Raw genomic sequence first — 25,232 nt, 5'->3', positions numbered from 1 at the left:
ACACACACACACACACACACACACACACACACACACACACACTAAAACCAGGTAACCACAGGTGGCTACTGGGTATTTTGTGGAGAAAGCTTTTCCCCTAGCATAGATTTAACGCCAAGTTTTTCTCCAGCTTATTGTACAAAGTTCGTACTTTTACACTCACTTCCTAACTATATTCCAAAACCCCAAGTTAATTACAGAAATGCTCTTTAGAATTTGCACCAGGATCTGTTTACCTCCATTTCCATACGGCCCATGCCCATGACATCATACTTGACGACGATAGGGATGGGATCCGTTCTACCTGTAATGGAAACACACAGAGAAGGTGAGAGGCCAAGTCCATTGCTACAGCTCACTTTACACATTGGGTTTGGGTGGTTAGAGATCTTGCCTTGGAGTGCAGAGACCAGAAAGCTACAGTGAACCAAACACAAGCCATTCTCACAGCTTACATCCACAAAACTACTTCTCAGCTTCAAACTGCCTGAGGTAAAATATGCCCATTAGTCCTTCGATACTTGTAAGAGTTCTGTAAACTTTAACCATTTATGCAAAATTATGGCTAATGTTTAACGTTTCCAAGTCTTTAAAAAACGTAACTGAAATATAACTCTCTCATCACCTTTACTTTTAGACAACAAATTACTGTGAATCTCTTGACCCATCAGCATGAAACTAGTACTTAACAAGTTTTACTGCACAGTCATATTAGTGGACAGCTAGGATGCCCCCCCACCAAGATTTTTTTCTTATATTACACACAAATTATTGATGACAGTGTAGGTTACAATTCTGTCATCACAAAATAAACATTATCTTCAGAAAAGGTGCTTAATTGCATCTTGCATTCTTATATTCCCACTGAGAGCTGCTCTATCACATACTGTGCAATCTGTAAGCTGTGAAAAGGACTAGTTGCGAAGAAAATTGACTTTGAACTAATCAAACTATGCTGGAGATTTTTTTTTTTTTAAACGCATCTTTAATCCACTCATAACCAGCCAAACAAAGCAAAATGGGGCAGACAAGCACTTTACTACCACAGCTTTTTGTTTTTTCTTTTACATCACAACTTGCGCTGTTTGTTGTGATGTAAGCCCACTGAAAAAGAGTACTTACCTTATCCGATGCATACCTTGAGTAAAAAAACAGAATGTTTACTTCCCTTATTACTGTTCTTGAGTTGGTGTAAACAATTGTTTTGTTATACACACAAATACATATATATTATACCTTTGGGCTAAAAGAGCTATCATTTTAGATCTTCACAAATTAAGACGCTATTTCAATCCGCATGCACAAAAGAAAAACTACAGCTTTAAGGTCACTTCAGGAAAACATGGGATTTATATCAATTTGCTCTGTATTCCAAGGATAACTTTCTCTGGATGCTTCAAAAGGTAATAATCCATGGTTCTCACACCTCACAAGGACCACAAGGAGACCCTAAAGATTTCAGAAGAACAGGACATTTTTAATTATTAAAATACCTGGGAATGTCAGAATTTCTGTTTCTGGTAAATCCATTTATAGTTTGTTATTAGTTGTACATTTCTGTTTTTATTCTTTTAATTTTTTTACCATATACTCAAGGCCTGTTTAGGTGGCACATTTTATGAGTCCATAAATAATATTTTTATTGAGCCATTTTGCCTCATTTAAAACAACATTTGGAATCCAACTTGAGTATTTTAGCAACTTTTTCCTAAATTTGTGTTTCTCTTACGCCCAATGGTATAATAATTAAGCAGTGACTGCAATTTTTAGCAAAAGGACCAAATTAAAGACAGGTTATAAAAATGACTTCCTAGGTGCAGTATCACTTTCATAACGTCTCAGCCAGGGATTTACTGGTAAAACGTAAACCCAAAGAATGATTGAGAACAAGTATTAAAAGATTTTTTTTGGGTGGTGGTTGTTTTTCAGTTTGTTTTGTTTTATTTCTTCCAACAATCAGGATCTTTATATGCAAACTCATTACCTTGGTAAACCCCTGTATACAAATGATGCATCAGTACTTTTGCCTTCTAAGGCAGTCAAAGTTTTCAAAATCTATTTATTTAATAAAATGCAGTAGCAAGTGCTAGTGCCCATTATATCGAGAAAATCAAGTTTGGACAGTATTAGGATTTTATGTTTAAACTGATTTTTGGCAGTTCTAACACAAACAGAAACATCCCTTCTTAGCAATACCCTTTAATGAACAAGGATCAGACAAGTGTGCATAAAGAAAGGAAAGGAAAGGAAAATGAAAGACCAAGCAGAAGGATGAAGGCTACAACAGAGAAAGTAAGCCTAACATATTGGTGCACTGATGACAAAAGGAGTAATTCAGTCTGAAAATAAAAAATTACCACTGCTAAGTTTACCATCACCACAACAAGTCCAGGATCATAACGCTGTAAAAAAGAAACACGATTTGTTAGGCAGAAACCATTAGGGGCAGAAAAATAGGCCATTTGTAGAAGGCAGACAGGATGGGTTAAAGTAATACTTGAGGCTTCCTTTTCATCCCCTCCACTCCACTGCCATACTTTGTCCTGTGGAGATGGGGAATAAGGGAGGTGGTAGCTTTTGAGCAGTTGCTGTGTATTTTCACAACTGCTTTCACAACCCAGAATTTACCATGCATTAGAGGGTGGTAAGTTCCTGGTGGTGAACCAGTTTTATAAGACATATTTTTGAAAATTTAAATAAGTAGATTTAAAAAATAAAAATCACGGTCTTAAATACAATTTAGAAAGACTTTAAGGGGCATAAAGTCAGAGGTTTCCAGATAAGAGAAAGGAAACTTTATATACCCAAAGTTATGCCTTTATTTTAAATGTAACCATTATTATTTCATTAGGTATGATTAGACACTACTCTCATGGGAGCTGCTCATGCAGTCTACACAGCTTGACATCAAATTGGCAAGTGCCAAGTTCTGGCACATCAAGCATGTACTGCAACTATGTGCAGTAGTGATTATTTCTATCATACAACAAAAAAAGTCTGCCAGTGGTCTGGGGGGGGAAGTGCAATGTGCTGCCAGGAAGAGCAGAATATGGGTCTCCAGCTCTGAGCCCACTGGAACTGGGAGAGCCTTATCTCATGGCATGGTAAATTTCTCTTGGCTAACTGAAGATAAATGCATCGACTAGCTAGTGAAAAAACTCATCTAACCTTGCTAACCACAACGCTGGGCCTTGGGGGCGTGAAGAACAGAGAGTGATTTCCGAGGCGTTCCTCAAGGAAGGGGAATCGAAGCACCAACGCCCAGCACGCATCACTAATTGATCTTTAACCATTTTACACAAATAACAGAGGTTCTCTCACACAAAGAGCATCTCTTTAGAGCCGTTTCATTCTTTCTGTTGAACCCTTTCCAGGTATTCCAGCATACCTCTGAAGGGATGAAAGCTGACCTTTGAAGAAACTGATATACAAATCTTGGAGTTCAACAACCAGCCACCTCCACTGGTTAATTCATGCAGAAGACACTTGAAACTATACTATGCAACAAAGTAATCACACTGAACACAGAGGACATTTTGCTTTTATTGGTATCCTTACTACTGTATCTTAGCTCCAGCTGTATTTTTTTACTTTTTAGGAGTTACTATATTGGATGTTCCTAAAAAAATGGAAAATATTTGGACTCAGAGTAGAAACTTAGAAGCAAAAATGTCTAAAAACTGGCTTGAAGAGTAGCCTGAAAATTGCTAAATTAATGTGTGTGTTAACACATTTGATGGAATTTGCAGAGATTTAAGAGTAAGAAGGGGGGTTGAGGGAAGGTTGTTTTTTTTTCAACTAATGCCACAAACTCAACCAAAGCTCTGAAAGGTAAGCTGACACTGGAGTTGCAAGTCAACATCACCAGTAGATATTGCGTATGTGGTGTAAGACTGCTAATTAACCTGAACTGCCACTATAAATATTGGAAAGAATATAAAAAAGATTTTGTTTTTAGTTGTAGACAGGATTTTTTTAAATTCTACAATGAGAATTTTGCAAGCACCTGAGACCTATATAAGGCTTATCTGGTTAACGATATACAGCCAAGCAGGGAATTCCAATTTTCTCATGCTGTATACTGAAAAGGGGAAGGGAGCACCGCAGTGAGTTCTTGAAGACTGAGCCTTTGGATGAGGTCTCTAACACCTCTTGTTAACCAAACAGCAGTAAAAAAAGTGATCTCCATTTTTTAACCTATGCTGTGATGAAAGCAGCATCAAACCAGCAGATAGTAAGAGGGACAAACCCTGCTAATAAGGAACATGTGAGAAAGCTGGATACCAACCACAATATGGATTTCCTGCCTAGACTGCAATAACCTGCAATGAAGGATACAACCAGGGAGGCATTTCAGACTAGATATATATACACGTCTATTATGATTTCATTGTATTCTAGAGAGAAAATAATGCTCAGTGTCTTCAGAGAATACTGGGTCAGTCTCTCTCTTGTGCAATAGTAAGTACAGTGTTAGTTCTTGTAAGTGGATGGAGACAGACAGGGTTTGTGTAGGCTTGAAACTACTTTTTGAGTGGAGCACAGTGTGTGTGGTCCAAATAAGAAATGGCTATATTTAAGCCCCGTCTTTCATAAGTTCACCAGTACTTTCCCCATGGTTGTGACACATTTTCTTTAAAACAAACAAATCCCAAATTTAATGCTAGGTCAAAAGAAGGTAATTTCCCTGCGTCATGGTGCACTCACAGCACTGAAAATATGTTTCCACTGGTTATGCTGGACACGTCTATACATGTAAATAGTTTGAAGTAATAAAACCCGGAACAGTTTGAGCCAGAGTAAATTACTCCTAGGCATAGTGTCTATACGTGCACCCAAGACAAAAATCAATTTGAGCCAGGATGGAGCAGGTTATACCAGGGATGCTCAGCCCTGCACTCCAAGTGACAGCATCAGACCGCAAAGGGACTGGCTGGGACAGGAGGATGCTGAAAGTGCAGAGCTGTGTCGCTAGGCAGTAAGCAGAAGTCTGGCCCCCTGCTGGCTGGGAGCAATTTGTGCCCGTGGTCAGCATCTACACATGTATTTAACTGCAATAAAACTACCCAGGCCCAAGATAGTAGTCCCCGATGGTACTATCTTATGGTGGTGTAAATTAGTTTACTGCAGCCTAATACCATTGCACGTGTAGACTGTGATGCTTTACTCTGCAGCTAATTAGTCAGTAAAGCACATGTACAGACACCTCCACTATGTTTAAAACCCAGTAAGGTTTTTTAAAGGGACCCAATAAAACCTGGTAAAGGTCCTATATAAAATAAGAGTAGCAAATTGCTCCATTCCCAGAGACAGAGTTGATACATTAAATAAAACTTGTCCCTCATGCCTCTACATTCTGGCATTTTAACACAGTAATTAATACAATTATCAAGACAGGCTTTTTTAAAGCTGCATTTTTCAGTTTCTTTCCTTATTTTAAACGGAAGTATAAATATATTAAACACATATAGGTTGCAATGTCAAGCACTTAAAGTTAAGATATGTCTGAATTCAGGCTGCCTGATTTCTGCCCTTTATGCATATGCACTATGATACTATAACACAATCACATCCCATTTTTATAGGACATCTGTCTCATCAGTGCCAAGAAAATAAGGTAGTGTTCAGTATTTTATTCTCATTTATAACTGAAGTCTTATTTACTATATAACATTAAAAGCCTGCAACAAACACAAAATTATTCATTTCCTTGTGATCTTTTCATAGAGTTCTAATCCCACTAGTATTTAAGGGCTTCACACAAGCATTAATAAGGACTCCTGTCTCATGAGGGAAGAAAGATACCTCCATTTTGCAAATGGAAAATTGAAACAAACAGCCTGAGGTCATTCAATGAACTGGTGACAGAGCTAAGATTCAAATTTAAAGCAAATGGATTTCAAACCTTGGACTTATTTCTCAAGCCACAATGCCAGAAGTACTGGCAGTCGAGCAATTCTTTAGTCACTTGAGCACTTGCTGTCGCCCATAGATAAGTCTGATTTTGTCAGACTAATTTTTATTAAATGTTATGGCAGAAGGGCAGAAATAAACAACATTTCATGGAAAAGTTCCAAACATCCTTGTCATCTACTTACAATAGCTTCCCAATAAACAGCAAGTGATTTCCCTACTGTGTAGCACTTCCTCATGAGGGTTGTACTGAGGAAGGCAACTGTCTGCACCCTTTTCTACAAGCAATCACCACCAGTTGATCCTCCTCACCCCCAGTGCACTCTCTCTCTGACTGGCAGGTTACACCATGAATCAGTTTCTACATTTCTACAGCTTCCGTCACCTCTGTGCCTTACCCAAGCACCCAGAAAATGAGATGCACAGAACTTGTGGCCACCTGTCAAACCGCTGGCATAAGAAACTTGTTCTTCGCATATGGTGCTGAACATGGTAAAGGCGGGGAGAGTTCAATTTTCCTGTGAAGCACATGTCTACCTGAACCTTAAGATTTCCCTTTCTTCCCAGCCCCCTGCCTTGTTTTCTAAATATTTCCTAACTCTTAGTGCAAACAGATTCACCCAATGAACTAGCCTATCCTTTAGCATCACAAAATCTGTACAATGAATGAGAAATACATCCTGTGTAAAAATGAAGTCTCCAGTACAGATTTAGCAGTGTTTATAACTAAGAACTGTTATTATGCTGCATATGAAAAAGGGGCAGAATCACTGTTCTCTGACAGTTACACAAGCTAAACATGAATTTTCAAAAAAAAAAAAAAGTTAAATGCTTCACATTTTAAACCAGTTTATATATATAAATTATCCATTTTTTAAAAAAGGAAAATCTAAAACCAAATTCTATTAGGTACAGCTACAACAATCTTCAACTGTGAGAAAGGTTAGTCTAGAAGAATAATGAAGTTTGGTAGCATGCAGGAGTGGTTTATGTTGGGGAGAAGGTAGCAGGACTGAGAAGTTCATGGATTCGCATAATACCCATGAAGAAGATTTGCCCCTGAGCACCATGTGCTGGGTCATTAAAGGGAGCCTGGCATGGATCTCACTTTGCTCTCAGCCAGAATGCATTTATGATGCCTAGTATAGCATGCTACAGCTTTGGGGGCAGACGGACCTAGTCTGCATTATTCATACTCAGTTATTTTTTGACATGTGAAAATATGCTGATAAGTGACAAAAATGGTGATTTTGAGAAGCATCTTGATTAATAGGATTTCATGGAGAAAGAAAAAGTACTTTTCTGGATTAAGAACCTACTTGTATGACAAGTCAGCACTTCTACCCGGCTGCCCCCAAATAGGACCTCTACTTTGTAGCAAAAATATTAAGAAATCTATATATGGAATTGACACCCATTTTCCAGTAACACCCGAGTAGTGAACTGACCGAAGTGAAGAAATCTCTGCACCACACAGAGGAACAGAGAAAACAGAATTCTTACTAGATACCACTATACCCTACCTAAATGATCCTTTTCAGCTTCATAAAGCTCACCATTTTGATAGCGGTGCAAACTGAGCACAAAAAAAAGCTGCCTCCAGCCACCTTAAGGCTTCCAGAGAAGAAAGTGCACACAAAAATTATTTAACTTTCATGCACTTCGAACTCCCTCCTGACCAAACAAGAAAAGTTATTTGATTCAACAAAACAAATATTAAAACTTACAACTGGAACAGGGGCAAATTTATTGGTTAGTTGCTGATTAACCTAGTAAAATACTAACTTCTGATTCAACAGAACAAAGAGGCCCTGTATTAATGCTGCTCTTGCATTACCACAGATAACCAGATCTAGTTGATAATGTTTATCTAAAGTATAGCAGAAGCGTACTTTAAGCCAGTACTTTAATGACATCTGTCAAGTAATACTGTGTGTGAATGAAAGTGAGTTATGGCAAAGTGTAACACAGCTACATCCTTGAAATGTTTCCTTTAGAAAAGTAATCAGTGCAGCCTGCACTGGAACCAGTTAAGGAAACGTGTGCACCTTAGATAAAATGGACTTTAAATAGGCGGTTCTACTACAAAATGTTGAATAGTCATACTGACATAGCAGCTGCAAAAAGATCTCAACAAATGGCCAAATGATAACCTGAGGCAGATGCATAAGGCAGGCAGGCAGGCAGGCAATGCTTTCAGTGTTTCTGAAATCTTTCATTTCTACCATCACCTGCTGCACCAAAACTGTATTTTGGAACTCATTTGACATAAAAAAAAGGGAGAAAGATTATGACCCAAGAGTTTGCCAGAAGTTCTCAGGGTATAAAGCAAAGTCAGTAATAGAAGTTTCAAATATCATCTTAAAGGAGGGGTGGGCAAGTATTTGGGTGGGAGGGCAGCTTAGGGAGTTTTGGGTGAGCTGTTGCAAGCCAGATCAGCAACTCTTCCCTCCCCTCACCCCACAAGCAACTTACCAAAACTCTCCTAAGTGGCTCTGCTACATGTGTGGCTGGGATGGGGCCACAGGTGGGCAGCAGGGCAGGTGGGTGGGGCTGGGATCATGGGGACAGGGCCCAGGACAGAACTGCAATCTGCTCTCGTACGTCCCTGCAATATGCACCAGTTCTGCTGGGCATGCAGGGAGCAGATCATGGTTCTGGCCTGGGCCCTGGCATCTCCACAGAAGCCAGCCAGGACCTACGTGAGCAGGGCACATGGCCAGGTGAGTGGGATGGGACTAAGGGCAGGTGGAGAGCTGCATTCAGGAGCAGTAAGGGCAGGTGGGGCTGGCTAAGGCATCGCCACCACTGGGGCTGCCAGGAAACTCATCCAGCCACCAAACCACTTCAGCCCCACCGCGCATCCAGAGGCACTGCAACCAGCTGCTCACGCCATGGCTCAGGATGCCCACCTCCCGCCTGGACCAGGCAGGACTAGGGGACCCATCATGGGCTGGACAAAAATCCGTTGGTGGGCCAGATTTAGCTCATGGGCTGTTTTTTGCCCACCCCTGCCATAGGGTCTATTACACTATTTAGTTCTTCTTACTTAAATTGGGTGCATTTTTTCCCTAAACTTCCAGATTCACAGGATTATTTCATCCACTACTCTCAGCCTCTTCAATCTATTGTCACTAAAGCTCAACACATGTACAAATCCATCAACAGCATTTGCTAACTTACCAAAAAAAACCCCAGCCAAGTGAAAATTCTTGAATCTAACCCTTTTTCATAGTTTCATAGTTTCTAGGGTCGGAAGGGACCTGAGCAGATCATCTAGTCCGACCCCCTGCCATGGTAGGAAAGAGTACTGGGGTCATCTCAGTGGTTTGAGGTTTTCCTATCTTTTTCACTGCATTCCGATACACAGAGCAGGCTGCAGTTCTTCACTTGATTTTGTTTCTTTCAGGGTAGCTAACTTTTCATTCAATATTGTTTTCCCCCTTATCTAGTTCAAATGCAACTTTCATTTTTCAAATTTTAAGCTATTCTTCTACTGAGGTCTGGACACACGATAAGCTCTACACCAGCCTAAAAGTGGAACAAGCATATGACATACAACCCTACCCTCATGTAACTTACCTGAATCTCGTGAAAAACTGCCCTGAGAAAAAAGCAAAGATAAAGCTATACTGGTTTAAATGCTGTGTGCGCTATCCTGGGATAAGCTATGCGTTTGCTCACAGAAAACCAGGTACTTCCTTCTCTTCAATGCTCAGTGGCAAGGCACAATAACATTAACCCACTGCATACAGCTACCCTGGAATCAGCTGCTCACCCGTCTACTCTGGATACTGGTATAAATTACATCAGCTTAGAACGCCAAGGTAAATTACAAGGATGTAAATGCCTCATGTTTCTAGACCTTAAAACTCTAGTAGAGCACACATGAACTGATTAAGCTTCTATTTTTTATACTCCCTAACTTTTGAGAAATTTATACCATCTTACTTCCTTTGTCTTGTGAGATAAGGATCACAACATTGATCGCCACCAGAAAAATGTGTTTTTGTTTCTCTGCTTTCTCACTCTCAGCTGCTTCCTTAAATCTCTTACATTCTGTTTTCTAATTCAGTCAGTCCTCAGTCCATATCTAGTCCTCTGCAATTGAAGCTCACTTAACACATGCCCCATATGAAGTTAGCTAGAACTTTTAGCATATTCCTACTCGGTATTTTATTGATGGTTGTTCAGCAATAGCATTCTAGTTACAAAATTCAGTGCATGAACTAACATATCAACTAGTTCACAAATTCCTGAATTTCTTGCCAAACACTGCTTTCTCTTCCCCACCTTTGAAAGAGGAAATTGGCACATTTACCATTTTGCTATTCATGATGAAACGGCCACCATACCATCTGTGCAGCAAAATGCTTCTCAAAAGCCACTCTTACTTTCTGTACTGAAAGCAATGCTAGGCAAATGAAAAAGCTCCAATATGTTTTTTTTTTTAAGGTTTATTGGCTAAAAAGCTAAAATGCTATTACTGTATATTGGCTGTTTGCCAGAAGACTTCAACATGAAAGAGATAAGGAGAAAGATGAGCAGGAATATTGCTGCTGAATTTACACAAGCTCTCCAAACTAAATAAGACATTAAGAAAACATGTTTAAACACTGTTTCACAGGATTAGACTTAAAACTGACTCTGATATTTTATGCAACATATCCAAGTAACTCTGCTTCATTTATATCTAAAGATGCAAATAAAATCGGTTGGGGGAAGCTATCCTAAATTACTTCCAAAGGGTTAGAGAAGGGTCTAGCACTGAACCACAGTATGAATATAAACTGGCATTTTACTAGGGACCAATTCATAGCTGCTTATCCAAGCAATTCTAGCTTTCTATCAGCACTACAAAAACAGCTGCAAAGACAGCTCCATGGGGTAATATTTTGTGACACGTTAACTCCAATAGCATCAATGTCAATTTACTTTAGGAACTTGTAGAGTGAGCTACTGCATAAGTTACTTGGTGCTACAATAACATCCACTTGCTCTGATAATAATTGTTAAGCACCGAATTTACTTCCAGCTACCATCCAAGAATGGAAGATACAAAATTACACACCCTTTACTTGCTGGTTTACAGTCAGATAATCCCCAGCAAACTAATCCATCTCCGAGGCATAGATTTATACTGACAATTTCTTCTTAAAGGAGCCCAGGAGGGAAAGAGCATTAATGGCATGACCCTGTGAGAAGAGGTGCAATATTAATGATTGGCAGTTATAAGGTAACAAAATTTTTGTCTAAATTTGTTGACTGGAAGGGAGGGGGAAAGCCCTTGGCTCATATGCCTAGAATCAGTTTTAAAAGCCAAATGAGAAACCACATTACTTGTCACCTTTGTAAACCTGCAGGGGTCAATCAGATGGAAAGGGGTACAAACTAATCCTGGCCGACAACATATGCAAAGCTAACTAGGCTATACAACAATAAAATAATCAAGAGCCTTCTGCAGCCAAGTACAAGTGTTAAATGGCAATTCACAACAAGGGATTTTGGAAAAATGGACCTTTAACTATCAGTGGTAAAATGTGACAATAGCTATAAATAGTAGTTCCATTTACAAGCTATTAAAGGGGCTTTAAACTCTGCATTAAGTATATGACAGGTCCTGCCACCATTGTTCTGTGTTTCTTATTATAAGGATTTGGAAATCTGACATTTATTTTGGTTGGTTTTTTTCTGGCAATTCTCTGCCATTTTTGGTTCTTTTAAAAGTGGTCTTACTCCTCAAGCTTACATAAACTTGAGCAGGGCTGTTGTTTCTTTTCTGGTGTTCATATTTTTTTTTTAATTTTAAGATTCAAGCAAAAACAGAAAGGGGAAAAAAGACAACTTAACTGTGAGAGAAGAACTACTCAGCACCAACAGTGTCAGTGCCATAGACATACCATACAAGATTCTGTTAATCAGCAAGAGGGAAGGACCTTGACATCATGATGTCACCAGCAATTATGAAACACAGGACCTTCCACCCCACCACTATTAGAGCTGCTGTTTTGTCTGCAAGGAGTATAAACAATACTGTGACCTTCTTGGATGAAAGAAGCCACAAAATTTCCACACTTTGCAAAGCACACATTAAAGCAGTGGTTTTCAACGTGTGGTCCACGGACCCCTGCAAGCACGAGGATTACGTCTAAGGGTCCTGCAAAAGATGACAATGATCAAAAGTATGTGAATGCACATATTTATAATGCAAAGGGATCTGCAAATGAAAAAAACCCCACTGAAAACCACTGCATTAAAGAATTCTCACCAGTACCAGAGGTGGACCAAACTGGGTAGGATGGTTTTACCTTTTCACTTACATTTCAAAGTAGGAGGAGGTAGGAGAACAAGCCTTAGGATCTATAATTTCCCTGAAATTTTAGATCAGCTTGAATAAGCAGAGATTTAAACACACGGCAGCAAAGAGTTAGCAGATTCAAAGGCTCAATACCCACAATGGACAAATCTCGGTCTGGATAAGTAACCAAGAGTCAAAATGTTTATTGTAAGCCTATGGAGGCTCCAGTTCTCTTTACATGAAGCATCTGTGGCACCTCTCCTTTGTCCAGAAACCATACACTTAATCACCTATTTCTACTCTTGGTGTAGTCCAGTGGGGTCCATTAATATTGCTCCTAGGCATTAAGGTATCACAAGTGTATATGTGGCATGTGCATGTGCATCTCTCTCTCTCTCTCAATGGGAAGTTCCGACCTGTATCTTTGGGCCCTGGTGCCTCCAGAATTCTGATACACACAGTGCTATCTGAGATGTAACAAAAAGAGATTAGACCAGCATTTTCACATGTCCAGTGAACTCCATGACAAAACAAAAAGTCAAGGTGTGTCAATTACATTCATTTCCCCATAAGTATCATGTGTTGGAGTTAGAAGAACGAAAACCATTTTAGAGAGAGAAATATTTTGATCACCAATACAGTCCTGTTTACACACACATACTTGAAAATAACTTACTGAATGCCTTGGTTCAAACTAGGAACATGCATTTTTGCAGTTTAAAGATCTCATTAAGTCTTCAATAGACATCTGCAACACTTCTCTCTGTAGTGGGGTCACATCAGAGATGAAATTGCAAATACCTGTTTTCAACCTAGCTTAAGGACCTCTCCAAAACAGATCCACTAGTTAAAAGTAACAAGTCAAATATTTCCCTTCAAACTGGTACAACCCCATCAGGCTTCTCTAGTGTAACTGCACAAAAAATCTGGACTAGAGACGGCAGGCACTCTAATATACATTGATGCCAACTAGCACTTAAAATGTCTGAAGCGGACATAGTATATGCAGAACAAACATACTGCTAGAGTTAGTGGAAATTAGTAAAATCCTTGAACAACATCTAGAGAAACCAGAAATGAGCCTCTTCCATCCATATTAAACCTCTGCCACTGTTTTCAGCCTCCACTGGACCCTTTTACTTGCCTTCTAATGGCTTCTGACACCATGTTGAAGTGTTCACAGGAGTTATTATCAATTTTGTACTTTCAGGTTTCCTTTAATACCAAGTATCTGCATCTTCCAGCTAAATGAATAACGATGTAATTTTAGAAGTTGTGCAAACTACCTGATAGTAAGCAGGCAGTTAACTTCTTCCCCACCAAAAAAGCCGAACAGTGATTCTCTCACACACCCCCATACCATACAGGCCATGTCTGAGCTAAAATTATTTAAGTGAAGCAGCAGCTTCCACTTATGAATTGCTGGCATGGAAACTTAACAGTGTGCTTGTTTGACCCAATTAACAATGGGAAAGAAAACTAATCTAGAAATAAAAAGTAAAACATTTTTTAAAACTGAAACGAGTGTTGAATCTGATTTTCAAACACAAGGTTTTGAACTTACCCTGGAGCGATTTTCCCAATCCCTGGCCCAGCTTCCACCCATGTTTCTGGAGTAAGCGGTGTCCAATATTATCCTGACAGACAGAACAGAGAAAACAAACCAAAAATATTCCAATAATATATTCTTCCCTTCCCAATGACATTTAAACACGTGATGAGCAAGAGATAATCTACATATATGCATGCAAAAAAATGCTACTGAAAAGGCAATATATGCCCAATAAAAGGGAGAGACAAATGTCAAAAATTGCTGGCTAGAATTTTTCCAGGGGGACAGGCTATCAGGGAAGGTCACTTTCTGATGGTGTGCTGGGCAACTTTTGTGCATAAAGTTTAAAAAAAAGCAAATGTGGGAGAAAATAAAGTGTACCAATAAAAACTGACATTTAAAAAGCATTAAAAAGCATTAAATCAAGCTAATACAATCATATCCATCACCTAGACAGCACCACTTTAAGATTTTTTGTAAAGAAAATCTACATCACGTTTAGTCATTTTGTTGTGTGTCAGGCTTTTATAATACTGAGTAAGTTGTAAGTGCAAGACTGCCCCACCACTAGAAACCAAAACACAATCATAGCAAAATCCAGGCTAGACTTGATTGGGTTTTTTGTTTTGTTTTTTATATATATGTATATATATAAACTAGCATGCAGCCAATATTAAACTGAAAAAAAAAACAGTGAGATTAGTAAAACAAAAAGTGTAAATCAATTAAAATAAAATGAGCTCAAGCACAGACTGGGTGATGCATTTCACATGTAATCTAACAAAAAAACTAAGATGTTAGAATGAAACAGGCCTAGCAATAAGTTAACAGCAAGGAACCATTAGTGCATGTAGGGGAAACAATAAGCATAATGTCTCATCTTCCGACAGAAAAAAACTAGTTCAGAATAAAGTCGAAAGTTACTAGTGCAGCAATTAAATGTCAGCTTTCAAGTGGCGCTAAATGGAGTTCACTGTGTTTTACACAGGAGTCCTTCACAAGTAGGCTAATGGCATCCTTTTCACTATGAAGCTAACTGATTCTGTCCTATTGATCAGTTTACCCTTTTACTAGGAAAGAGATCAATAACAAACAATTAGTTAGCAAACTAGTTCTGTAAACCTCTCAAACAAAGACTCTCTCAATTATTCAGATTGTAGCTATTAGCCTCTCTGCTCAATTTTCAATATGCAGCTTGGGCCTTTTAATTATGCAACCAACTACATGAGTAATATCATGAGTTATAATGAGTTGCATGGCTGTGATATTCAATGATGCATTGTATCCTAAAATGAACTAATAAAAATACTACAAATTGAATTCAATAATAATTTAGTAATCGTTAAATGCCCTACATCAGAACAGCAGCATTTTACATTCAGTCTCCATTGGTGAGGATGAATGCATAGTATGCAAGGCAATGGTCAAAGAGGCCTACAGAACACAAGACCCTTCCCTGACAGCTGCGTGGGGGCAGATATTTCCCCTCAAAAATTTTTACCGAGTTAAACCCTTTTTTTTTTTTTTTTTTGGATATACAAGAGAAAAAAAGACATAGTGCCTCACTAATTTTTCCTAGGAAAGGGTGGATGCGTCTCCCACTTTATGGGGTAGCCTGATGAATCAGTAATTAGTACTACATTGAAAAATAAAACAAGGAATGATGGGAATGATATGCCTGGAAATAAATTTTTAAAATCAGCAGGAGCAAAAGGGAAGATGAATAAAAATTATGATTTCAAACTATAAACAACATGGAAAAGCATTTTAAGCTTTAAGGCATATGAAAACTTACCTGTATGTGCAAATGGCAGACCGTTTATGGAACGGTCACAACTGCACATTTCTCTCTGTAAAATGGGGCTGTAATTCAAAGATTTTGTGGGTACTGCACTATAATGGTTCTACCATTACACATTAACTTTATCTGACAAAGGATTATCAAAGCCGATTTAAAAAACTGATGCTGACAAAAATGGCTGCATTTTTAAAAAAGGACAAAAACTATCGTACCATCTTTTGCTACGTGGAGATGAGACATTGTGCTGACTGTGTTGTGTTATGAATGCACTAAAATAAACAGACAGATGAAGCAGTATGCTATTTCCAAAAGCAGTGCAAGTGGAGTGAAAGCATTTCCATACGAACCTGGCTTTAAAAACTGGGCTGTCAAAAGAACAGTTAAATGTAACACAAAGTAAGAAACTGTCCAATCACTAATGGTATTTTTTTTTCTTTTGCTTTGTTTTCAATTCACTGCTTGCAAGTAATGTATTTATTAAAGAAGAGTGAAAGCATAAAATAAAATTCAACAAGTCAAGACCAGCTGGGAGATTCAAGAGTGGTGTGTTGTGACTGACACAGTGAAGGGGTAAACAAATGTTAAAGGGGAAAAGAAAAATTTAGAAAGGTTATACACACTAGCATCACTTTTACAAAACCACTCAAGAAGATGGTCACAAGTTAATTAAGATAAGTTGAAAATGATGGCTTCATGCCTGCATCTTACTGTTTCTCACTGCATCTCAGTTTCCAGGAAGGAGATGGCATTTTTCACAATACCATCCAATATACAAAAATTCTGATGTAACGTTAAACACATTTTTGGAAAATTGCTAAGCAGTGAAACCATTTAATAGTTTAAAATAATCAGCTGAAATAGTAGTCTGTTATAATTAAAAAAGAAAAAAAGTTTTAGGAGTCTGGTATTAAATTTTAGGTGAGGCCTATGCACTGAACAGACTAGGATGGTTCACTACCATATTCTACCCGTTGCTTCCTTCCACTTCGTTGCCACAGACCTCCATCTGAGAGGGACTGGCAAGGCCTCTTGAAGAGTTTAAATGCTGCCTTAAAAGATAGGTATTAGGTAGGGATGGGGGTTGGGGAAGAAACAAAACTTCTAGGCTCACAGAGAACAGTAAGCTACCATGGTTCTCATGCCACTAACTTTCCCCCCTCCCCACAACTGGCCTCTGATGTGAAAGGCAGTATTAAAATCACATAAGAATTTCCCATATAGCATCACAAAGGATTGTAGTTGGCTTTGATCTTGTTTCTAAAATACTACTAATCTTCCCTTGTCCACTTCTTAGGGAGAAAAAAAAATCATCTCTTACTTACAAAAGCCTTCCACTGCTGTTGAGAACTGGTACTCCCTTTGAATAAATTAACCCTATATAGTAGAAGTTCTGCTATCTGAGTAGTTGTAATGGTTTCCAAAAAAATGCTGTTTGCCAGTCCACGAAAATAACTCCTACCTCAGAGTACAGACAGACATCACTTCTAACATATAAAGTGTCAATTCAGAGCTCGTTGTAGCAGAGTCACGATAAAAGCTGCCACAGCAGCCAAGTGAGCAAAAACACTCAACTGGCATTTAAACAAGCCATGATACAAGGGAGTCCACACAGGCAATTAAGACTGTGTAACTTAAACAGCTACATGCATATAGCAAACGCTGTGATATTTGTCTTTTCTGATGAACTGTGGGCATCCTAATACATAACAAATTTCAGAATTTTTACTTGTAAGATATATTACAAAATATTGTCAAGGTATTTGAACATTATCTTATGCTACAGTTGCTTCTCCTACAAGCGCTTTAAGAAAAGTGATCATTCCCATTTTAGAGACAGGAAAGCACAGGAAGCATTTTCAAAAGTTATTAACTTGTTTAGAAGCCCAACTTTCATTGAAAGTCAATGGGAGTTGGCTACCTCACTTTTGAAAATTTTGCCCCAAGTGACTTGTCCAAGGAAACACAAATCAGGGAGAGCCAAAAACAATATTCTAGGCTTCTCCAGGTCCCAGTTTTATGTTGTAACATAAGACTGCCACTCCGATCACTTTTCAGTAGTACCAACAATTCCCGATCATGGTACCCTGGATTAATATAAACTCATATGAATGCAATGAAAATGACTCGAAGGATTCTGGTAGTTATGGTACACCTCACACAATGCCAGTTATTTCATCAAGTGAATTCAACTGTGTTACAGATATGCCAGTGGCTAATTTGGTCTCTTCCTCTCCCCAAGATCTCCCCTGTTCCCTTCCAGGGACATGCATTTCATACTTTTAGTCTGTTTCAGAACTGACATGGAAACATACATCTCTTGAGTGGATTGTAAGCTGTGCTGACTGTGTATTAAGGAATCTAAAAGCAAAGACTGGATGCTACTGGCTGAACCCATGCAAACAAGAGGTTGAAAAGATTTCCAAAACAAAACCTATAGCTTGCTACAGATGACACAATGAAGACTAGAGAGAAAAGCCAAATAGTAATGCTACACCATTCAGCTTCAAGAAGCACATTATTTATAGCACCGTCCACATACGGCTACTGCTAAATGTCAAATCAGCAGCCTTATCAAGTAACACTTTGGAACTACTGGAGTCCACAGATCTGTACAGATATGCAGTGTAACAAAGCCCAACTTCACATGCTATAGCAGACCTCTAGATGAGCTGGCTGAATTGTGCTCTTCAACAATTAATAACTGGAGTTCTCAACCCTGGTGTAGCTAAAGAACCTACTTAGGTAACTGAATAGAACTAGAAAGGAACAGGATATTAGTTATGACAAGTACAGACTAACAAGTTTAAGAGTAAGTGGATTGTATGCAGTCTCCCATTTAACCTGCAACAATGACAACTTTATTTTATTCCCTGACATTCTGCTGCTCCAGAGAGCATTGGGAATTTTGCATAGGTACTCCCAGGGTACTACTAAACTTCTGGTTAAGTCACATTATCATGACAAAGATTAAACTGTCAAAAACAAGTTTCTTCAGCAAAACATGATTAGCATGAAGGCCATATGGATTCCATATGCTTATCCTACAATCAGGATTCAGCCACAATACTTGGTAGCTTTCCATGCCACATCCCTGGACTTGGCACACTTTCTTAGCACATTTCAAGCAAAAATGTGCAACCTGTTCTATAAAACTTATTTTATAGAAACAGTCATATTTTCAAAAGTGCTTGGCACTTGCAATTTTTAGTAACCGTTGATTACCTCACACCTTTTAAATTAGGCCAAGAATTTTTCTCTGTAAAAAGTATGATCTGCAGCCATAAAGACAAGAGTCTACTGCTATTGTTAGAAAAAATATTTTAACCCTATATCCATATAATTGGTATATAACTACTAGCCACCTGCATTTTTGCATGACTCTACAATTAACTATTTTTAAATTTTATTTGATGCAATGGAAACTAGCTGGTTCATATTTAGTTGTAGAAAAATACAGGGGGAGCCCTTATTAAGAAAAGTTTTTAAAAAAACCTGTCAAAGAAGTGCTAGAAAATATTGACCTGTTTTAATCTGAAACAAAAATAATTCTTGATATCATTCAGCTGGTTATATTTTGGAACTGTAAGCCTAAAACTTCTCTTTCATCATTCTACCTCTGCATTCCAAACCACTGACTATTTCCAATTCTATATTTCCACGGAAATAAATACTTTGTTGCAATTACAATCTTAACCCCCAGTCACCTATAGCCTAAACTAGGCATAAAAGGTAGATTTTCACTTACACCAGATGCTATAGATTAGTTTTTTTCTTTTTTTAAACTGCTATTACACTAATTCAAGGCACGTTTCAAGAATGTAATGATCTGTAGACTCCCAAACCTGTTTCCAGCCACCTTTGAGTTGCATGCTGTAGCAATACAGTCAGCACCTCTCAACAGATAATGCTGCAGAGATGGATCTAAATTCAGCAGAGACGCACAAAATGTATGCTGTAAGCAAAGCCATTCTCCCTTAGAATTTCCAAAAGGGATTTATAGCTACTAGTCTTGTTTCTCTCTCTTTTACAAATCTAAATCCTATATGGAAATCTTAAAGAAAATGCATTTATTTAGCAGTATATAGTTCAATTCTCTATAGCAATTCCAATTTAAAATGCAATTTAAAAATGGTTTGAACTGTCACTGCTAAAAATAATTTCCTTTTTTCCATAAAAACATTTAGGATCCAATTCTGTTCCACAGAAAATGGCAAAACTCCCATTGATTTCCAATGGTACAGACTTTGATTCTAAGCATTACTACTGAGTTCCTTACCTAAAGGCAAACTGAATCTTGTAAGAAAATTATTTAAAATCATAAAGTGTAATGCACATTATACCTGAAAATGATAAATACCACACGTCAGAACTAAATATCTGAAAGCGTTTTCCTTGTGCTTACCTCTCACAGTCTGAATTATTGGCTGTAACTTCTGAAAGAGCGGATGAAATAAATAAATAAAAAGCGACCCAAAGCAGAGAGGAACTGATACCTCACATTGCTTTAGGTGACAAACATAACGCTTGTAGGAGAAACAGAGCAAGAAAGCTCTGGTTTTGACAAATTAACACCCATTTCATTTTTTAAAACCTACTGTAGTTTTACAATTTTAGGTATACCCAAATCTGTCAGAAATGTAGGAGCTTAAATTGTTACATACACTTAAATGGTTAAAGATCATTTAAGATTAGCAGATGTGACTGTTTTCTTAAAAGCACCAGTAACACATTTGTTGAAGAGGACAAGATTTTCATTTTTTTGAAGAGTAAAATTTCCTATTCTAAGAAATAAAGTCAACCAACCTGGTTTTAAACTCCTGTTTCAATTAAAAATAAAAATTAAAAATAAGAAGAGCTTATCCCTATAAGAGGATTTAGTAGCCAGTCCTCTGAAATACCTGAATTATGAAGGCAGGGCATCAGACAACTGGCTGCTAAAATATTTCTTTCTAAAAAGCACATGTCTCACTCAACCTAACATACAGCCTAGAAGTTTGTGCGTCTAGCAGAATAACTTTTAAAAGTATATTCTGACTATCTGATGCAAGTTAATACAATCCATTCATTAAAAAAAATGTTTACTTTGTTTTTAAATCGGATTTTTCTATAGAGGGAAAATGTGACAATTTAGATAAAAACCATTCAGGTTTGGGGTTTTAGTTTTTCTCTAAAGAGAAAAACTATCTGCCTGCCCTCTCCATCAAATGTGCTACTAAAGATTAAACAGTAGAATGGAACTAGATATATTTTTTAACTTTAAATTACGAACTAAAGTTTGAATATTCAGATTTAATAAGGCCCTCAACATTTGAATCAAATGTATGAATAAATAAGCTATTTGTGTTACAATTCATTTTAGATTTTTTGATGCTGTACAAAGTCTTCATTTGCATCAGAATATTAAATACATAGGGCTTCCACGATGATCTGCAACTTAGCATCTGGCTAAGCATTTTGTACTTTTAAGTGTACAATGGATTTTACAGACAACTATTCCTTAACACTGTCACACATTAAAATATTCTTTCGGACTACATGCGTTCTCTTTTGTTCCTCTTCTCTCCCCCACAAAAAGGGAGAGGAGAAAGAGGGGGAAAAATACTGGTCTAGCCTGCAGATAATAGTTGAATAACCTGGTTAGTGATAACCTCCACAGTGGTAGGGAACAGGATATCAACTCTAGCTAGTTTTCATCTTATTTGCATAGGGAAACAGGCTTGGCATTTCAATTAGGATTCTTCTGACACATCAACAGATTGAATTATTCAGCAGAACATCAAATACAAATTCTCCCCTCTGCAGCATTATCTCATGCGTCATCAATTACTGCCATGCCTAAATCTAGCATCATGCCAGCACATTAAGACAGTAGGTACTATATGCAGTGTTCACTGGACCAGAAGAACAGAAATAAGAAGGGGGAAAGGAAACCCTTAGAGAAGAAATTAAAAAAAAAAGGCAGACCGTGCAATACAAACCAGATCATGGCTGCTTAGCTAATATGGGCCAACTGCTGTGGAAGAAAAATGTCGAACACCCCAAGTTGTGTAAATTTTTGTAAACATCTAAACACGCACACAAACACACACAACACCAACCTATACAGGAATGCAAATATATATTGATCCTTTGCTAAGGCTACAGGTTAAAAGTGCACATGCTAACTGAATGAAACTTTAGAGTCAATTTTAATTTCTTTGAGGGGAAGAACTACCTGAGAAATGCTAGTCTTTAAAAAGAAATCTACCCTGAGTCAGATCACCATTAAGCTTCTCTATTTTTCCATTGCAAGTTTTATTCCTACTCCATTAAGAGTGCCAAAGAATACTTGCATCTAAAGATATTACACACTGAATCTACTGATGAAATTTAGGTTGCATAATTTTATGGCATCTGAAACTAGCAAAAGATGCTGGGCAAAAAGATAAAATCAAAAGTTTAAGCAGCTTAGACAACAAAGAGGCAAAAAAGCTAAAATTTTCCCCATTCTACACACACTAATCTTATTAGTCCCCATACCTAACGCAACAAAATAAAATGTTTTTTTAAATGAAATATGAAGCAAAGTTGTGTTTTATTTAAGTAAACTTATATGGAAAGTTTTAAGATTAGTATTGCAACATAGTTAAAATTCAATTCCCCGCACTGCTTAAACTACTGTTATCGTTTAAGAGTTATTCTACACATTAGTTTATAATTTGACTGTTCAGGAAATGCACACCAAAAAGGATCAAAATACATTTCATTAGGCTCACAGAAACTTTTTGTTGAGAAATTAATTTAAATTATCAATATTTTACAAGATTAGCTTCCGTAAGTAAATATATTATTTCACTTAGTTTCTCTTGTATCAAGATGAAACATTTTAAAGTTGCCTAGGTTTTTAAAAGTTTAATTAAAAAGTCTAAATCCAAGACACACTTGACATTAACACAGGGCATGCAAGTATACTAGAAAAGAATATTCCTGAACTGTTATTTCAACAAGAGTGTCTGGCCCTACCCAATGTAACTGCATTCACATCAAGTACCATCCGATCATGACCTATTCTGCTGCTGAGCTGATGAAGATGATAATGTGTAGCTTACCGATTCTATAGGCTTGTCTAGAGATGCTTGCTCAATCTCCAAGTGTCCTTCTTCATATTGATCAAAATGATTACCCTGCAAAAGAAGAACACTGTTATCTCTATGATAATAAAGACATATCCCAAAAGCATGCAGTTTCCAGTGCAGTAATATTATGATGGTTGCCACTAACTGAGCTTCAAACCCATTATACTCTAATTTAGGGAAAGACATCAACTAACGTATTTACCTGAATCTAACGAAAGAGGTTTTTCCGCACCTATTCAGCATGAGAGGGGGAGCACTTCACCGTGGATTTGAAAGCAGGGAGGAGGTAGCTACTGTAGCTCCAACTCTGACCCTGAGCCGAGACCACTATCACCTCCCCCACTTATTATCAGGCACAGATCCAGCTCTGGCTGGATTCCCTCCTGGGGCATGGATCACATAGCAACTCTGTGCCCTACCCAGCCAGTCAGCAGCAGCACAGCTCTGACCCTGGAAGGCTGCTGTGAGGCCAAGCAGAGGCCATGCTCCCATGTGCTCTGTGACCAAGGAGGGAATGAAGGCAGAGTTGCATCAGGTAGGAATGGGGGAGAGGGGTAGACACTGTGGGGGGGCAGACTGCAGGGAGGGGGGAGAGAAAGAGGGCAAGGGGCGCACCTCTGTAAGGGCGCGCCGGCATTTGCATAAGGCAGGCATGTGGTAGCAGCCCGGAAGGGCGCCTCCAACGAGGTAGAGCAGTAGGCTCAGCTCCGCAGGCATGGTCCGGATGTGGAGAGCAGCTGCTAGGGACCCTACCCCGGTGGCTCCGCCTGCTGTGGGCTCTTTTGAGGCCTGTACCCAGACAGAGCTCCTGGTAGGGTCGGCAGCCGTTGTGGGGGGCGGGGGCTGGTGGTTCCCTTGCCTGTCCCTCCTGTGCCTGACTTGGGGCTCTGGAGGAGCAGCTACGGGAGCTCCAGGCTGAGGTGAGCAGGCTGCAGGGGATCAGGGCTGCAAAGGATAAAATTGACTCATATTTCACTGCAAGACCAATAATCCAGAGAACGGTCCCCCTGGGAGACGCATTCAACACAGGAGTGGCAGAAGGTATCCACCAGATCTAGGGCTGCTCGGGCTAGCGTGGTGGAGGCTCCCCAGGTACAACTGAGGAACAGGTTCGAGGCCCTGGCAGCCGTGACTGAGAAGGACGAAGGGGATGCCTCCAGTGGGGACAATGCCACTCCACGTATGACACACGGCACAGAGAGGGAACATCAGGAGAAGGAAACGCCAGGTCCTTGTCATCAGGGACTCCATCCTAAGGGGAGTGGAGGGTCCCATCTGCTGACCCAACCCCATGGCACAAGAGGTCTGCTTCATGCCTGGGGCTCAGATTCAGGACATCACAGAAAGGATCCCAGCCAACATTTGACCCTCAGACCAGTACTCCATGGTTCTCATCCACGTGGGAACAAATGGTGCGACCAGAGGCAACCCAGACTGCATCATGAAGGACTTTGAGGCCCTAGGGGACAAGCTCAATGAGACCGGGGCACAGGTGGTATTCTCCTCTATTCTCCTGGTGAGTAGGCGAGGATGGCAACACGAGGCCTGCATCAGCAAGGTCAACTGGCGGTTATGGAGTTGGTGCTGCCAGGCAGGCCTAGGGTTCCTGGATAACGAACCACACTTTCGTGCAGGGGACTTGCTTGGGTGGGATGGGCTACACCTCTCTCCTAAAGGCAAGCGTGTCTTCTCTTCCAGGTTGGCTGATCTCGTGCGGCGCGATTTAAACTAGCTTTGCTGGGGGATGGGGCCACAGGAAGACGTGAGAACACCTCCCAACCAAGACAGGTGACATACACAAGGAGTACCCAGGTAAGTAGCAGGGGTCCAAACAGTCCTGAGAATTGGGGGGTAGCATATGCACCAATTCAAGGCCTTAAATGCCTCTATACCAATGGTCGTAGTATGGGGAATAAGCAGGAGGAACTCGCCCTCTGGATAGCTCGTTCAAACCTGGACATAGTAGGGCTCACAGAAACCTGCTGGGATTCATCCGATGACTGGGCAGTCAACATTAGGGGCTATAGGATATACATGCAGGATACAACAGGGAGGAAGGGCGGGGGTGCGGCGCTCTACGTCAAAGAGCAATACACATCCTCATCTAGCAGGATGGGGTCAGAGGAGAGGTAGGCTGAAGAGCTCTGGGTCAGAATATAGGGGGGTCGTGGGGAAACAGACTTAATGGTGGTGGTCTACTACAGACCTCCCAACCAAGGGGAAGAGCTGGACCATGAATTCTCGGGTCAGCTTGCAGAGGCACTTAAGGCAAGGGATGTAGTTGTTATGGGTGATCTAAATTACCCGGACATCTGCTGGGAGGAGCAGTCAGTCAGGTCTGACCACTCACAGAGGTTCGTGGCTGAGATACAGGACCTCCACTTAACCTAAGAGGTGCACAGTCCTACCAGGGGGAATGCCCTGCTGGACCTGGTCACAGGCGATGACCTAGTGAGGGGACTCCAGGTCCTCAGCCATCTGGGCGATAGCAATCATCACTTGCTGAAATTCACCATCCAGCGCAGGATGTCAAGGGCCTGGTAGCAAGGCTGT

General features: G+C 39.5%; 1 protein-coding gene across 4 annotated transcripts in view; it reads right to left on the bottom strand.

Moving 5' to 3' along the window:
* GPATCH8 (G-patch domain containing 8) overlaps positions 1-25,232 on the bottom strand; it is an 84,387-nt gene that overhangs the window by 29,128 nt on the left and 30,027 nt on the right. For 2 of the 4 annotated variants that reach the window (XM_019523549.1, XM_019523550.1), the window contains exons 2-4: positions 22,653-22,727; positions 13,776-13,848; positions 237-304 (exon numbers count right to left, since the gene is read on the bottom strand). In XM_019523549.1, coding sequence (XP_019379094.1) covers positions 237-304; positions 13,776-13,848; positions 22,653-22,727 — 216 coding nt within the window. Of the gene's footprint in view, positions 1-236; positions 305-2,357; positions 2,403-13,775; positions 13,849-15,911; positions 15,930-22,652; positions 22,734-25,232 lie in introns of those variants that run through there. The other 2 variants (XM_019523552.1, XM_019523551.1) reach the window with 2 other exon arrangements.

The sequence above is a fragment of the Gavialis gangeticus genome, unplaced genomic scaffold, assembly GCF_001723915.1.
Source record: "Gavialis gangeticus isolate Ggan-Ray unplaced genomic scaffold, GavGan_comp1, whole genome shotgun sequence".
NCBI classification, from domain to species: Eukaryota; Metazoa; Chordata; order Crocodylia; family Gavialidae; genus Gavialis; species Gavialis gangeticus.
The sequence above is the reverse complement of the archived record's forward strand: the minus strand, read 5'-3'. Positions and strand labels throughout refer to the sequence as shown.